At 46.8% G+C, this 17,010-nt stretch overlaps 1 protein-coding gene and 1 long non-coding RNA gene across 2 annotated transcripts in view; one reads left to right on the forward strand and one right to left on the reverse strand.

Moving 5' to 3' along the window:
* Window positions 1-1,494: 1,494 nt before the first annotated feature.
* On the reverse strand, window positions 1,495-5,866 carry LOC102514049 (keratin, type I cuticular Ha1). Its single transcript, XM_006178690.3, is given in 8 exon segments — window positions 1,495-1,897; window positions 3,039-3,259; window positions 3,587-3,703; window positions 3,705-3,713; window positions 3,808-3,969; window positions 4,636-4,792; window positions 5,130-5,212; window positions 5,413-5,866. Coding segments are annotated over 8 exon segments (1,236 nt in total). The 5' UTR covers window positions 5,761-5,866; the 3' UTR covers window positions 1,495-1,758.
* An 803-nt stretch (window positions 5,867-6,669) lies between these two features.
* Window positions 6,670-17,010, forward strand: part of LOC116669186 — a 19,321-nt gene continuing 8,980 nt past the window's right edge. Inside the window, exon 1 of the long non-coding RNA XR_004326539.1 lies at window positions 6,670-8,423. This is a non-coding gene — a long non-coding RNA (uncharacterized LOC116669186). The remainder of the gene's footprint in view (window positions 8,424-17,010) is intronic.

A 17,010-nucleotide genomic window follows, 5' to 3' on the forward strand; every position in this document is an offset into this window, starting at 1 on the left:
CCCAGTAGAAGATGGCTCTGAGGCCAAAAAGTATCAAATAATGTTTAGTAGAGCATATACTCCTAGCGTGGAGCTGGGTGGGGGATTTGCAGGAAGAAATGGTGGTGTGAAAGACAACAGGATGGTGTATACATTCTAATGTTGGGCATGAAACAAACAAAAAAAGACCATGTTTTTCTATCCTTAAGAATCTTAGCTATGTGTGAAGTCAGCAATAATCAAAGGTGATTACTAATCATCATAAAAATATCTGGTTTGTAAAGTCTTTCCATAAACACAATCTTCCAGGATCGTCTTGGCAAGTGTATAAAGCAGGTGGAGAAGAGACTGTTACCTCCACTTTACCTTTAGGGAAACTGAGGCTCAGGGAAGCTATGTGTTTTGTCCAAGGTCACATCCCTGATAGAAGATAAGTCAGAACTAGAACCCAGATTCTGGTAACCTGTCAGCCTGGCTCACTACCTTCAGAGCTTCTAAAATTCCAAGTGGCCAGGCTGCACCCCAGACCAATTAAATCAGGCACTCTGAGGGCAAACTCAGGCCTCAGCGAATTTCAAGTGCACCGGGTAATTCCAAGACACAATCAAGTTGAGAACCATGTCCTGGTGTGTGTGATGATGAACGAGCACCTGTGAATACTTAAAAAGCCACATGGGAGTAGTTAAGGGGGTGTAGAATACGTTTATTTACAAAATTAATGTGTAGCTACAAAGCTTGAGATTTTTGTTTTTAAAAAACATGACAGAATTTACAAATCCAAAATGCTTTGCCCCTGGCCAGAATTTTCCTTTACTCCATTCTCTGTTCAAAGCATGTTTTCCATTTTAACAATATCTGTACATTTTTAATATTCAGTTTGTTCAATGCAAACCTTTGTACTTTAAGGAGGGGTTTGATTTTTTGAAATCCATTTAAAGAGAAACTTTGTATATAAGGTAGACAGTGGAGCTCCAGAGCTGGGCAGGGGAAGCGAGAAGCTGGAGTCCAGGCTGATAATGATCCCCAGCGGGGAGATCAGGAGGAAAGGAGGAAGTCCTGGGCACAGCACGCAGGCCAGAGGGTCTCTTCGCTGGATAGGGAGAGGTCCTGAGGCTGCCTGGACCACCAGTAACCCAGATAATATGATGCTGGACCTAAAATGTGCCAGCTGAGAAAAGATGAGCTTTCCAGAGCCCCTTTCCAGTCCCCAGGTCATGCCTCCTCATTTTACGTTTGAATACACTCAGCTCTAGGAGATCAAGGTGGGAGAGGGAGAAAATCCAGGAATGGTCCAGGGGAGATAGGGGCCACACTACAGCTGCCCTTCCCTTCTTCCTGCCACCCTGCCTCACCCGCGAGGCCAGGGCGCCAGGACAGCCATCTGCCCACCAGGCATGGTACGGGTCTCGTATCCAAGAGTCAGGCCATTATATGGCTTTGCTTTCAAGTGGGTTTTAATAGAGTGTTCAAGTGATGGGTGTGGTGAAACAAATGAATACCAACAAGAAAGGCATCTGCTTTGCCAGGGAAATCGAGTTTATTAGGCGATTACCAGGGAGGGCTGCCGGCACCTCGGAGGGTTCTCTGGGCAAACAAAGAAGAAACAGCCCCAAACAAATGGTCTGGAGTACGTTGGGTGAGTTTCTTGACTGCATCTCTGGGGCAGCTCCAGCCATGCAAATTGTGTTTTCAGGCCCTTTTAGTGGAATGAACCAGGGCCAGGTCAAAGCTCTGGAACCCCAGGCCATGCCTCCTTGCTGCTCTGGCAACCCCTGGGCTCTAGTGCATGAAGGAGTTACAGGGACCACAGCGGGAGCGGGGGGCACGTGAGGTGCAGGGAACAGCAGGAGCACAGGGCGTGCAGGGTGTGATGGTCTTGCCGCACGTGTTCGTCGTGGCACAGGGGTTGCAGGGCAACCTGGAGAAAAAGAATGATGTGGAAAGTGAATTGAGGGAGGCTTGTAATGTATACCAGAGAGACCCCAAGAGTGGTCTGCTCACTGGGGCTTAGCCTGACCTATAACAGAGAAGATTTGAGGTGAGAAGCCCCATGAAAAAGACAGCAGGACCCCCAGGCAGGGCCACTATTTTCCTGCCAGCACCATCTGGTTCCCTGGCCCAGTGGCATTATCTTGCTTTTTTGCCTCTAAAATGGCTTGCTTCTAGGAAAGCGGAACTTACCCCTAAGATTCTATTGGTTCCCTGAGCTACCTCCTGATTGGTCCTTTTGTAACACCTCATTTGCATAAAGCTCACTCCTGATTGGTCCACTTCTATCACTCCTGATTGGTCCATTTCTATCACTCCTGATTGGTCCATTTCTACAAAGCTCATTCCTAATTAGTCAACTTTGTTACAACTTATTTGCATGACATTGCAAAGTCTAGACTGGCAGCCTATAAAAGCCTGTGTAAACCTACAGTCGGGGTCCCGAGCTTGGAGTGTTAACTCCTTTGGGCCCGCCTGTGTAATAAACCTGAATTCTCCAACCCTCCGAGTGCTGCTTGGTCTCTCGTCAGGATCCAGGTTGCTGTCACAACTGAGCTGTAACACTAAGCTGTAACACATTTTGCTGCAACAGATTCACAAAGCTCACTATCGATGCTAATGGTCTCCCTGTCATATAGTGCCACCACTGCTGGACAGAAACTCAGAAACTCATTTCAACTCCCAGCACTGTCCATTTCTAGCTGGTGACCCAGGAGAATACTGATCCTACCTACCTGGTGGTAATTGCAAGACCAGATAAGGTAGCATTTGCAAATATACCCTCTACACAACACGGTATTATAAAATGTAAGAAATATCATTGATCACATATCAATATTACCACAGTAGAATGCCAAGAATTGGCTGTACAATTTCAGTTTGTACATCAAACAATTCTTGCCATTTTATGTTTTAACGATAGCCATTTTGTTTTCTGAGTTCTGTTTGAGCATGTCTGGGGTGTGAAGGCATAATTTCCTTTCCAAGGATGCAGTCTTTGCCTGGAGTCCAACTGAGAAGTATGCCCATGTGCTCACGGCTTTGCCAAACACCTGCGGCTGTGTACTCACTTGCAGTCCTCGCTCTCCAGCAGCCCCCGGTACGTGTTGATCTCACATTCCAGCCGAGCCCGGACGTCCAGCAGCACCTGGTACTCCTGGTTCTGCCGCTCCAGGTCACTCCTGATCTCCGCCAGCTGGTACTCCACGTTGGTGATCAAGCCCTGCACCTGGGACAGCTGGGTGCTGTAGCGGGCCTCCGTCTCTGTCAGAGTGTTCTCCAGGGAGTTTCTCTGCAGAGGGGAAGGTGAGGAATGTCACAGAGCTGCTCCTTAAAGGGTTTCTCTATGGGTTCCAAAGAAGTCACAAGCCTCCAGAGTTAAAGGACTCCCACCCAATTATTAACCAGGCCTGACCCTGCTTAGCTTCCCAGATCAGACGAGAGTGGGCACGTTCAAGGTGAATCTCTGCTACACACCAGAAATTAACACAACATTGTAAAATGACTATACTTCAATTGAAAAAAAAAAAAGAATTAAGGAGAGCGTGGCCCCAAGGGCTTCCCAGTGACTCTGATCCCCCAACCTCACCTTCTCACCAGGAGGCTGAACAATACCCACCAGGTTGTGCTGGGCCTGCAGCTCCACCTCCAGAGCGTTGACCGTGCGTCTCAGCTCGATGATCTCCGCCTGGTTGGACTGCAGCTCCTCCGAGCTGGACACCACCTGCTTGTTCAAGCTCCTCAGTCTGAAACACCAAAGGGGAGAAGCCAGGATCAGACCCTGCCAGAAGAGCCCTGAGGGGCCAAGGATCCTGAGTGGCCATGTGCTGAGATACCCACCTGCCTCTCAAACCATTCCTCCACTTCCCTGAGGTTGGTCTCCACCAGGGCCTCATACAGACTCCTGGTCTCGTTGAGCACACGGTTCAGGTCCACGGTGGGGGCAGCGTCCACCTCCACGTTGAGGCGGTCTCCAAGTTGGCAACGCAGGGTGTGGACTTCCTGTGGATGCAGAAAATGCAAGAGTCACTATCCTCAATGAAGAGTGGACCTAAGAAATGGCACTGCTTGTTGAAGTCCTGTTAGTCTATTTCCTTAGAAAAGAAACTTCTAGTGGAGCAGTCTGTGATGGTGGAAGGCCAAATGGTCTGTGCTCCATGTGTAAGACTCCTTCCCTCATGACTGTGTCATGGCATTTGGATTCAAAAATAATTTCCAATGACTTACTTGGGTGCCACTCAAGGATATCCTAATGCCCTATTTCCCCAGTTTGCAGATTGGCTGCAGATGACCTCTTAAAAAGAATTGGCTGTACAATTTCAGATTGTATGTCAAACAGTTCTTACCATCAAGTAAAATTATGTTATGGCCCCTCCCAAGAGAGAGGAGGAAGCCCAGATCATTCTTCATCAAGACTTTGAAAAAGTGAGGACTCCGAGTCATCAGGTTCAATATTTTGGCCTTTGAGGGAGAGAGATGACTTCGCACAGCATGATGAGCAATGCTGAGACTCGTAACACAGCAGCCCACAGCCCATCACAAGCCCATAGAAGTTCTCTGGGAAACTCAAGTGATGCACTAGTTTTGAGTGAAAGATACAGCTTATCTGGGAACGTGGATAGGTTTCATCTCTCAATGTTTTCTTTCAGCGTCAAGTTCTGGTCTCACCTCCTCATGGTTGCTCTTGAGGCAGAGAAGCTCTTCCTTCAGGGACTCCACCTGGGCCTCCAGATCAGACTTGCACAAGGTCAGCTCATCCAGAATCCTGCGCAGGCCATTTATGTCCGACTCCACCAGCTGCCGCAAGCCCAGCTCCGTCTCATACCTGCACAAGGATCGGCTCAGAGCAGTCACTGGCAGACCTTAAAGACCCACAGGAATGATCTTGGATAACCCCATTCACCTAGTCTTCCCATTTTTGGCCATGAGTAGACCCAGGATATGGGGGTTCTGGAGGCTCAGTCAAGACCCAATATTGATCCAAAAATAAACAGATGGGTTTGAGTCCTCTTGATTCCTTTCCTCAGTTCCCCCCAGTCCTCCACAGAACCCTTCACAACTGATGGATTGATCTGTTGTTCAGTAAGCTATGGAAATCCCTTTTCTTTAACTAGAGATTGAACAAAAGGAGTGGGCACCAGTGTGAATCCTGAATAACTCACTTGGTCCTGAAGTCATCTGCGGCCAGCTTGGCATTGTCGATCTGTACCACCAGTCTGGCATTCTCAGACTTGGTGCACAGGATCTGGGGAGTGAGAGATTGCTAAATGAGGACTGAAAATAAATACAAAACCACTGACTTCTTTAAAGATGCTCAAAGAGCCATGTTGAAGGGAAAAGGAGGAAGCAAGAATCATGGCAGCATAGAAGCAGGAAACACCATTCTCACAAGGTGAGAATCATTGCAAACTCCCCCTGCTTAGAGATGACAGCCCACCCCCTCACCTTCTGCTGGAGCTCCTCGATGGTCCGGAAGTACGACTGGTAGTTGGGACACACCAGGGGCTCCTGCTGCTGGGACCGCTCCCGGATGCGGCTCTCCAGCTCCGCGTTGTCCTGCTCCAGCTGCCGCACCTTCTCCAGGTAGCTGGCCAGGCGGTCATTCAGGAACCGCATGGTCTCCTTCTCGTTGCCATTGAAGGAGCCCTCGCAGAACCAGTTGCAGCTGCTCACGTTGGCGGGGATGTTGCAGACCCCAGGCAGGGTGCAGCCGTGACAGCTGGGGGGCACGCAGGGCCGGGAGGAGCAGCTGGAGCGGCAGCTCAGGTTGGACAGGTAGCAGCTGTAAGGCATGGTGCTGGACGGTGCAGGGCACCTGGCTGGAGACAGAGCCCAAGCTGGCCAAGGAGCCTGTGAGTTCTCAGCCTCTGGGGAGCATTTATACCTGTTCCACAGAGGGTGTGAACACAGGAGGTCATGTATCTCTTCATTTTACTTCCTCACCGTTTTTCAAATGCCCTCCTCTTCAGTCTGTTATTGACCTCCCTCGGAAGAGTCCCTTGTCCCATAAAATGTTTCACTTGGGCTTCTTATTAAGCCAGGATTCCTCTCCAGACTGTGCATCCCTGAAATTAGAGTCCTGCAGTAAGTAGACCTTCAAAGAGGCCATCCAGTCGAGCCCAAGGATCTGCCCTTGTTAATTGGGAGTTAGCCCATCCAATGACATTCTTTTGTGTCACATGATCGGGGAAAGCCATAATCATCTCCTGGCCCACCCAGCATTTCCAGAGGGACTAGGATTGAATCAAGGAATAGGTTGCACAAAGGGGCAGCAGCGGACTCCCCTTCCATCTGCTTTGAGAGAAGAATCGTTCAGTGTAGCATTCCAAGCCTTGGAAGACTTGAGGTGGATGAGGACTGACTCGGCCATGGCTGAGAAGGATGAACCGCTGTTCATGTAAGGCTGCCTGCTTATCACTGAAAAGGACTGTAGAGGAATTTTAAAGAGAGAAGCTTTGATAATTAGTTTGATACCAGAGAAGGTTTTGGAAGAAGAGGATTGTTTGGAGAAAAGGCTGAAAAAAATACAAGCTGAGAGAACCGTAGAAATGCATAGAAAGTATCTGGGGAAAGTATCTGGAAGCAGATGTGAGAAAGGAGTAACGCAGAGCTTGTCCAACTTTTCCGCTGAGTTATTCACAGCATTAGCACAGAGCAGTACTTGAAACAGTCGGGGGACAGCCCAAAGGAGCTTCCTCAAGCATGAAAACTTCATGTTGGCTTTAACATAACATCATCCTAAAATTTCCAGTTAGACTTTCTAACAGTTTTGCCCAACTCTCCAAGTATAACTGACACACCGGGGAGATGCACCGTCTCCTGTCCTGGACTCCCACGCTCAGCCTTACTGGGTTCCAGTGCAATCTGATTTAAGAACCAAAGGTTGAAAGGTACCAAGGGTAGGATCTGTGGTCACACAATTGAATCCCAGGACCTGGGCACCAAGGAGAGAAAATGCAGAGACACAACATAAGAAGATTGATTTTGCAAGGAAGCTTGGAGTCATTTGGGGTTGATTTGGGAGGTGAAGGAAGGCACCAGAAGGTCAGAGGAAGGGGTGACCCTAAGCTCTGAATATCTATAAGTTGCATGATTATAGGCACCACCAGGTACCACCTGCATCTCAGGGAGCCACTCCCCAACCTCCATTGTGATTTTGGCTGCTCGCCAGAGGTGGTTTTATTGACAAGTTCTTGGAGTCCTTCCCCTGAGAGAGCTTTCATGATAGTTTTCACATGATGCTCCGCTTGAGTCTCACATAAAAGGTCCTTCATCTACCCTCTCCAAAGCCATTATCACCACTTATTATAATGCCGTTTGGACCAAAAGCCCCACTGCAGTACAGAGAAGCCCTAGATTTACAATAATGTCAGAATGTCCTTGTTTTCCTCCAAGGCAATTAAAGAGGGAGAAAGAGATAGGTCTTGAGTCAGGCATGACTGAGACTTTCCAAGGTTAGGCAGCAGCAGTCACTGGGAGCCCCTGTCTAACTCATCTGGGCCTGGAACAAATAAAAAGGCCAGTAAATCAAACTGATGGGCATTTGCTCTCAGGGACCAGCACAGGCCTCCTGCCTCCTAACTCTCGTCAACCAGATCCAGAGCACTGGCTTTGCAGCAAGGCACCATTTCCACAAGCCTGCCTTCCTCCCTCTCTGCAGCACAGACTAAATGCCGAGAGCACCCTCCAAGCTCTTTGGTCTTGTCTGCTGATTGGCCAGTGGAGCACCATGGAGGCTTTAATCAAAGGAGAATGTTTAGGTTCTAAGTATAAAGAAGATTCAAGGATTGGGTGGACAAAAAAATTGAAAATAGAATCGCATACAATGCAGGGAAGCCAGAGAAATGGGGAGAGATGGGGACAGGGAGAGGTGTGTTTAATAAAAGAGAAGAACACAAAGAAGAGGCAAGGAAGAAAACTGGAAGGAATCCTCCAAACAGCTCATCTTCAAATGAAGGAACTTGGAATATGGAAAACTGAGAAATCGCTGAGATACCTGAATTGGTGGACTGAAGAGCGGTCCACCTTGCAGAGTGTCTTGCAAGATGTAAACGAAGACTCAGAAAAGATCTGCAGACATGGGGCCACAGCTTCTGCAGCCTCAGACAGAAATGACATTGTTCCAAGGTTTTCAGACCAGAGCATCACCTCCACGATCCAGTCTGAGATTTGTTTGTAGCTGAGAAATGCACTGTTGTCTACACCCAGGTGGCAAAATGATTAAAAGGGGCACCGCTGCCGGCTCCTGAATGAAGGAATGTGGGGAAGAGAAAGGAAGAAAGGAACAAGGCAGATCAGACCTGCATGGCTTCAGGTTATGCCCAGTCAGCAACCACACAGAAGAGGAAGCAAAGAAGAGGTTACACCTGTCACCTGCCGGTTTTTCCCGGAGATTCCTTTTTATCCCTACAGAATGGCGCAAGAATTCAGGAGGGAAACAGCAGACCGACTGGCTGGTAAGTAAACGTAATGCTACCATCCCTTGTAAACCCAACTTCTTTCTTACAATGTTTTCAGAATATCAGTAGGCTTGAGTGAATTTGCTTCTTGAATTAGTGGGTAAAATGGGACTCCATGGTTATCAGATCTTCTCATTGAAATACTTGCAAATTGTAGTCATTCAGAGAGAAACTGAGCAGTCAAGGGACTGTCAAAACCACTTTTTTATTTAGTCCAGCTTTATTCAAACACACTCATTGAGCAGCTTCTCCATGCTGGGCATGGGACAAAATTGAAACAGAAGAATTATAGTTCCTGTAGCAGATTTTCTTTTAGAGAACAACTCAGGCTAAAATAGGTCCAAAAAATGTATGAGAAATAACAAGATAAAGAGGTGAGATATTTAAAAGGTGTGAGATGGACTTTTGGAAATATGTTTGCATTTGATGTAATTAGGAAATTGTACATATGACATTGAAGGTAGCAATTATTTGTTGACCTTCTACCAAGCGCCTGGCATAGTCCCAGGATTGGGGACAGGAAGGGGTGGGGGAGGAGGGGAGGACCAAGGATGGTGGGGGGTATGGCGTGCCCCTGCCCTCTGAGAGCCTTCAGTCCTGCTGAACATATAATGAAAGTGATTTGTGAATGGTAAGATGATGAACATATACAAGGGATTCTGATTATTTCTCTTCCTCAATGGACAACTGGTTTTAGTAACAGCAGTGGGTGGACTGGCCTTCTTGGTGATTCCCCACCATTAAAATCACCAGGGTCCTCAAGCTATTTTCAGATCCTATGGAACTTTCATTCTTTGCACCACTCTTTATGGCATAAATTCTCAGAAATGGTTTCTCTAGCATAAACACTTCCTTCAAGGAAAAAGCATCAAAATCTTGGGGTAAATATGGTTCTGTCATCCTGCTGACACAATCTGAGACTTGGCCTCTGTAAAGGACAATGGTTAAGAGCACAGTTGCTGGAGGCAGACTGCCTGGATCTAAATCCTTGTGTGACCTTGAGCGTGTTACTTAACCTCTCTGAGCCTTAGTGCCTCATCTGCAAGATGGGGAAAACAATAATATTGGCTTCGTAGGATTGCTGTTGGGATTAAATGAGTGTATGTATGTAAACTTATCGCTGACTTAGATCAATGCCTGATTCATAGCAAGAGCTTGAGTGCGAAGAATGTGAGCTTCAGTGATGACAGTGATTGTGATGATAATGGTGATGATGATGAAAGGGTAATTGTGGTGGTGATAGTAATGTGATAGTGATGATAGTAATGATAGACTGTTTGGTTTCCAGGGAAGCGCTTCACATCCCCCTCAAGCATACTGATCCTCTCTCCACTGTATTCCTTCCCAGGAACCCGAACCACTTCACACACACACACACACACACACAATGTCTCATCAAAGTCAATATTTTAATTATAAATGACAGGGCATTGGACATGAACTTAAGAAATGCAAGTCAGGGGCCCCATTGACTTATTCCATGTCACCAGAAAAATTCCTCTACCACTGAATGACTCACCTCTCCCCCTCCTTACATGGGAAGGACAGTGCTTGCCTCTCTCATGGTGCAAGAATATGTGGCTTTATTTTGTTAGACAGCTTTGAACTTGTTGGATGAAAGGAGCTATTTAAGTACAAAGGAAGGGGTGAAGGTGCTTGGGCCAGGTGCTAAATTAAGACTGATCAAGATTGCTTTTTCTTGTTGGGACATATTCTTGGATAAGTATCGCCAGAATGTGTCATCTGTGCCCAAACACCTCTACACTTGGGAAAAAGAGCAGAGGCACAGTGGAGGTGAAGGAAGGAAGGGCGTAACAGCCTCTGGCCCTTCCAGAGCTTCCTGTGATGGAAGTCCTGATGGTTCCCAAGCAAATCAGTCCTGTCTACACAGATAGTGGCCAACAGGTAGGATTCTGGTCTTGAGAGCCATTGGAGGCACACAGCGACCAAGTCCTGGCTTAAGCTCTCTCCTCCTCAGGGACTTGGGACTGTGGTCACTCCCGCATCAGGATGGGCTGGACTCAACAAACATCAGCCGGACTTTGTAAATTTCTCAGCAAGCTACTCTGATTCAGAGAGTTCATGGAATAGAGAGGAAAGACAAGAACCAATGCTGCAGCCAGTGTGTTGTCTCCACTTGGAGTTTCACTGATTTATAAGACGTAGAAAGTAGGAAAGATATTGCATTTGGGGGCTAGGAGACCCTCTACAACCATCTCATCCAGCCCCATCAGAGGCTTGAGCGACCTTCTCAGCATCCCCACCAGGTGGTTGTAAATGCCATCCTTGAACGTCTCCAGTCACAGGGAACTCAGAGCGTGGCCGGCTCTGAGGCTGCTTTCTGGAGACGCGCTGTTCTCGGCCACGGCTGCCTAAAAACGGAGCTTCTGGTTCGTGTGTCTATTCCGGTGTCTGTTCATGTGTCTATTCTGGTTCTGTTCCAAGCTGGGCAGCGGCCAGAAGGACTCGCCAGTGGAGCCTTTGGGGGAGCTTGGGTGGGTGGCCTTTCCTAGACTGATGGGTGTGTGTCAGGCTCAGCAATTACCATCATTTAACATGTTCAGCCTGTCTCCACGGGATCAAGAGCTCCTCACCCTGGAGACCTTTCAGGAGAGTAGGGCCAGTCCCTTCTGCAGTGAGTCTGGCCAGTCAGCATCTCATTCCCCAAATATACCCCCTGACCCAGTGGATCTCAAACTTGAGTGTGCACAGAATCACCTGGAAGGCTCGATCAAAACAGACTGCTTATTCAGAAAGTCTGGGGAGAGGACCCAAGGATGTGCATTTCCACCGGTTCCCAGGTGGTGCTGATGCTACTGACTGGAGGACCACACTTTTAGAACCACTACCCGAAACCTTCTCATGTTTAATTTTTTGCCCCTGCAAAGCTTCCAAAGTATGGGCTTTGGATCTGGTTCAGAGAAACCGGGGTTCAAACCTTCATTCAGCCACCAGCTGAGAATAGTAACAGCCGCTCCCTCTTTGCAGGACTTTTGTGGGCCCCTGTGTCATCATGTCCATAAAACCCCAGCACAATGCCTTGCTCAGCAGGGCTGTGGGATCACAAAAGCTAACTTTAAGTAGAGCCGGCAGAACCTCTGACCTGTGTTTTTCCTTTGTACAAGGACCAGATAAAAGGAGGATTTTATTTAGTCTGTATTAATCTTAATTTTTAAAAACTCTGTATTTTAAAAGCTCTGTGAATCTGGCTTTCAACAGACTGGGTCAGGTCAAGAGCTGGGAATCTCTCATCTGTGCCACTTTGCTGCAGTCCTGTTTTTAACCACCATCCTCAGGGGCTTTGCCCTCTCCCAGAACCATTCTGGTGAGTGAGCCACAACCCCTGCTTCTGCGGGAACGGCTGGCTCAGGGAGCTCCCAGCATCCCTCTCAGCCTAGGATGGAGAAACTGAGACCAGCGGACACAGGGAGCCTTGTGCTGCAGAAGGAAAGTTTATTAGCAAAATAAAAGCAAGGCTACCTGCACCATCTCAGAGAGACCGGGAGGCAATACAAGAGAGAAACTGGAGCACTCACAACGCCCTGAAGAGACGAAGCACAAACCCAAGGGCCAGGGCTGAGCTGCTGGATTTGAAAGTCCATCAACAGAGAAGCGCCGCCTGGCTTCAGTCTCCCCAAGGCTGGCTGGGGAAGAAAGACCCCCGGGAGGCAGGCCTGGGGGTGGAGCCAAGGCTGGTTCCCAACTTCCAGCATCTCTGGCTGAGGACTGTGTCAGCATCGGGGCGATGAGCAGGGCCCACAGGAGGCCCGGGGAGACCAGGAAAAGCAGCAAGAGCTGGGGGTAATGGCTGCAACGGCCACACAGGTGCTGGAGGCTGGTACATGGGTTGCAAGGGAGCCTGTGGAGAGAAAAAAAGGCATTTAAACATTAGCATGAGAAGTGCATAAAAGTCCAAAAGAAATAGACACTTAAGAATTGGAAGAGCGAAGAGGAGCTTAGACCTTAGAAGTCCCTCCAGGGTTCACAGCAAGGCTGCAGCCAGAGTTCAGGGCGCCCACGTGCAGAACCAGTATTCTCTCCCATGTGGAAAGAAACATGGCAGAGAGACAGGGGGAAAGGCTAGTGGAGGAAGAGCAGGCCAAGGCCAGCCACGCCTTTAATTTAAACTCAGCCCCTGGGCTTGTTCCTTACTGCTGACAGGGGTACTCTCCTCCCTCCCTCTGTCACAGCGCTGCTGAGGAACTAAAATGAGAGAACAGATACAAATGCCTCTTGCAGTATTTTTACATGCTGAGAGTGAGGAATCCCTGCTGCTGGAATATTCCAGAGACAATTTAGCAAAAGCAGAGAGCTCTTATTGAAAATGACCTAAAAGGAGGGGGTGGCATTGCAGACCCCACCTTTGGGGACAAATTGCTACCCCGTGAGCCTGGTGGGCTGTCTGGATGTGGAGGAGGGGGTGCATGAACTCTGCGGCTCACACCATCCATTTTTGGACCACATTACACTCCCAGATGCTCACCACCCTCACAGGGGCTAAAATACTGAGAGCTCAGTGCATTTAAGTTTTGCTAAATTCTCTTACTCGTGTGGTATCTATACTCATGCTCAAGAGAATCCAAGAACCCAAACTCCATGAGCCTTCAGTGGGTGTTTGCCGGCCATGTCCTCCCCCCTTCCTCAGACCCAGCACACCCCACCTAGGCTGCTCCACACCCTACCTTTCACTGCAGCTCCTCGATGGTGCAGAAGTGGTGCTGGTGGACCGGACACACGGTGGACTCGTGGCATTTGCTCAACTCCTGGATCTGGGTCTCCAGCTCCACACTGTCCCTCTCCAGCTGGTGCCCCTTCTCTAGGTAGTTGGCCAGATGGTCATTCAGGAACTGCATGGTCACCTTCTCGTGGCTGTCCAGGGTGCCTTCACTGTAGGTCCTGCAGATTCCGATGTTGCCGGTAATGTGGCAGGTCCCTGGCAAGGGGCAGGCAGCATTGCAACTGGGGGGCAGGCAGAGGCTGGGTCAGCCCAGAGAGGTGGTCCCCACAAGGACTCGGCTGGCACTTGCTAGGGCGGACCTCTGCCCCAGGCTGGTGTCCAACGTCAGTGGAGGAGACGCAGACCATTCTTGCTCCAGGAGTGTTGGTGCAGCCCAGGCAGTGGGATGCGCTGAGGCAGGAAGAAGTCATGGTGTTGGGCTGAGGATGTGCCTGGAAGGCCAAGCACTGAGTCTGACAACCCCTTCCCTCCCGGCCCGTTTATATCCCATCCCAGGTGGGTGTGGGCTCAGTGCTGTGACCGCCCTGCCTTGATTGTCTGCCTACTCTTGCACCATCATCGTGTTACTCAGCTGTTGAGTTTTCATAAGTGTTCCTCACCTCATTAACAGAATGTTGATGAATCTGAGGTGCCTCTTGGCACTTTGGTATCACGTTGGCTGTTGGTGGGAAGTCAGAAGATTTTTATTATTTTTAAAAGAACAAAGGTCTTTTCAGGCATTAGATGTTTGACTGGAGTTGGCCTCCATGTTGATGTGTCCATACTGACGGTATGACCATTCTTGTTGGTCACTGGAGTAGCAAGAGGGACAGACTTCTTTGACGATAGTAGCCTTGACCTATCCAAGGGAGAAACTGGTTCTTGGTTGATGTTGTGGGTTTTGGTTATCAATAAGTTCTACATTTTTATTTCTTCTTTCTTCAGTTGTTTGCCTTTCAGCCTCACTTTAAGGGACAATAAGACTTGGATTAGTCCGTTCATTCAACACGTCTCCCGGCACCTCCCATCTGCCAGGCACATACCTGACACGCAGTTGGTTAAGCTTGGTGTGGTCCTGTCCATCAGGAAGCAACCGTAACTAGGAGAGCCATGGGTGTTTGAAATAGGGTGTCTAAGAAAATATCAGGACAAGGGTGGCTCTGAAGACCGTGCCTGATCCCGACCAAGAAAAGTGAGCTCAAGAAGTCAATCACAAACAGAAACGAACAACAGTCTTATTTCATCTCAAATAAGACCTTGACCATGGACCTCAAAAGACTTGTCTTATCAGAGTCACTGCAGACCCTCTTCCTGCCTTACTTCTTTGATTCTAAATCAGTTATGGACCAGTTATCACGTGTATTAGGGGACTTGTTGATGTATTGTTTAATCCTCTCACGAGGTAGGTGTTCTTATCTTCATTTTACATGCATGCATACACACATACACACACACACACACACACACACATACATGCATACATACATAAGGCACTGAGACCAGATACGAACTCATGTTTCTCAGGTCACGCCCACTATAAAGTGGCAAAGCCTCGTCTCAGTGTGAGTTTTCCAATCCAGAGCCTCTTCTTGTTCACCTTGACCTCCACAAAGTTTCCCACCCCACCCCCAACAGGAGGACAACGGTGTCATTGCCAGAATGAAGAGGTTTATAAGGCTCAGAAACTGGGCAAGGAATTGAAACTGAGTTAAAATGAGTATCTGTCCCTCCTCCCTTCTTCTCCCCTTTGGTGATCTCAAGTTTGTTTTCTATATCTGTGAGTCTTTTTCGGTTTTGCATATACATTCATTTATATTAGTTTTTAGATCCACGTGTACGGGATATTCTGCAATATTTGTCACAAATTAAAGGTGTGGGATTAACGGATATAAACTATTATGTGTAAATAGATAAGCAGCAAGGATATATTACATGGCACAGGGAATTATAGCCATTATCTTGTAACAACTTATAATGGAGTATAATCTGCAAAAATACTGAATCACTATGTGGTACACCTGAAACTAATATAATATACTTCAATTAAAAAGGGATTAAAAATAGAACCACCATATGATCCAGCAATTCCACTTCTGAAGGAAACAAAATCACTATCTCAAAAAGATAGCTGCTCCCCACATTCATTGCAACATTATTGACAATGCCAAGACATAGAAACAGTCTGTCAGTCAAAAGACAAATGGATAAAGAAAATGCAATATACATATACACAGTGGAATGTTTTCCAGCCATAAAAAAAAAAGAAGGAAATTGTGCCATTTGATGCAAATGAATGGACCTTGAAGGAATTACGCTACGTGAAATAAGTCAGACAGAGAAAACAAAAATGTATGACCTCACTTATATGTGGAATTTAAGGGGGAAAAACCAAACTCGTAGACACAGAGAAGAGACTGGTGGTTGCCCAGAGGTAGGGTCAGTGAACTAGGTGACAGTGGTCAAAAGGCACAAATTTCCAGTTATAAGATAAGTCAGTGCTGAGGATGTAGAGTACAGCATGGTGATTATAGTTAACAATACTGTATTGTAGGGCGGGAAGGGGATAGCTAAAGTGGTAGAGCACATGCTTAGCATACACAAGGTCCTGGGTTCAACTCCCAGTACCTCCTCTAAAAATAAATAAATAGGTAAACCTAATTATCCCCCAAAAATTAAAAAAATAAAAAACAAAGAAAAGAGTACACCTTAAAAAAAAAAAAAAAGAATACTGGGGGGGGAGGGTATAACTCAAGTGGTAGAGCACATGCTTAGCATGCACAAGGTCCTGGGTTCAATCCCCAGTACTGCCTCTAAAAACAAATAAATTAACCTAATTACTGTCCCCAAAAAAAACTAAAAAAAATTTTAAGTCTAAGAAAAGGTAATTTTTAAAAAAAGAATACTATATTGTATATTTGAAAGTTGCTAAAAGATTTTTTTCTTCAGTTTTGAAGATTTTTTTAAAGTCTTATTTTTGTTGAAGTGTGGTTGATTTACAATGTTAGTTTCAGGTGTACAGCAAAGCAATTCAGTTATACATATACATACTATATATATATATTCAGATTCTTTTCCATTACAGCTCACTACAAGAAATGGAATATAGTTCCCTGTGCTGTACAGTAGATCCTTGTTGCTTATCTATTTTATATACGGTAATGTGTATCTGTTAATCCCAAACTCCTAATCTATCCTTCCCCCTCCTTCCCCCCGTGGTAACCACAGTTTGTTTTCTATGTCCGTGAGTCTATAAAAGAGTAGATCTTAAAAGTTCTCATCACAGGAAAAAACACTGTAACACAACTTGTATGTGTGGTGATGGATGTTAACTAAACATTGTGGTGCTCATCTCACAATAGATACATACATCAAATCATTGTGTTGTACATTTAAACTAATTTGGTGTTATATGTCAAATATATCTTATTTTTTTATTTTTTGACAACAAAAAAACCTCAAGAATCTGACGTTCTATGTTATTCTCTTTATATCTCAGAAAATACAGATATTGCAGTACTAAAGCAATAGGGTTTCTCCAAGGACTAGGTAGGAAGATGCCCAGGGAAAAGCGTTATCTCCAAGATGGTTATCCTTTATCCCACACTCCACTAGATCTGTTCCTACAGAATCGAGACAACTGGTGGCTAAGGTCACAATAGCTTCTCAAAATCTGTGGCCGAACATAGGCTCCAAGTTCTAAGACAAACCTAATGCAGAACAAGATCCCCCAAGTGGTTACAACCAGATCTTTGAGAAAATGAATATTGGCCGTGCTCTGAACCTTGAACAAGAGCAAACAGACATCTCTATAGGGACCAGATATGTATAAGTGAAATTTAGACTGTTGGAATTCTACCAAGAAAAAAA

The sequence above is a fragment of the Camelus ferus genome, chromosome 16 (genome assembly GCF_009834535.1).
Source record: "Camelus ferus isolate YT-003-E chromosome 16, BCGSAC_Cfer_1.0, whole genome shotgun sequence".
NCBI classification, from domain to species: Eukaryota; Metazoa; Chordata; class Mammalia; order Artiodactyla; family Camelidae; genus Camelus; species Camelus ferus.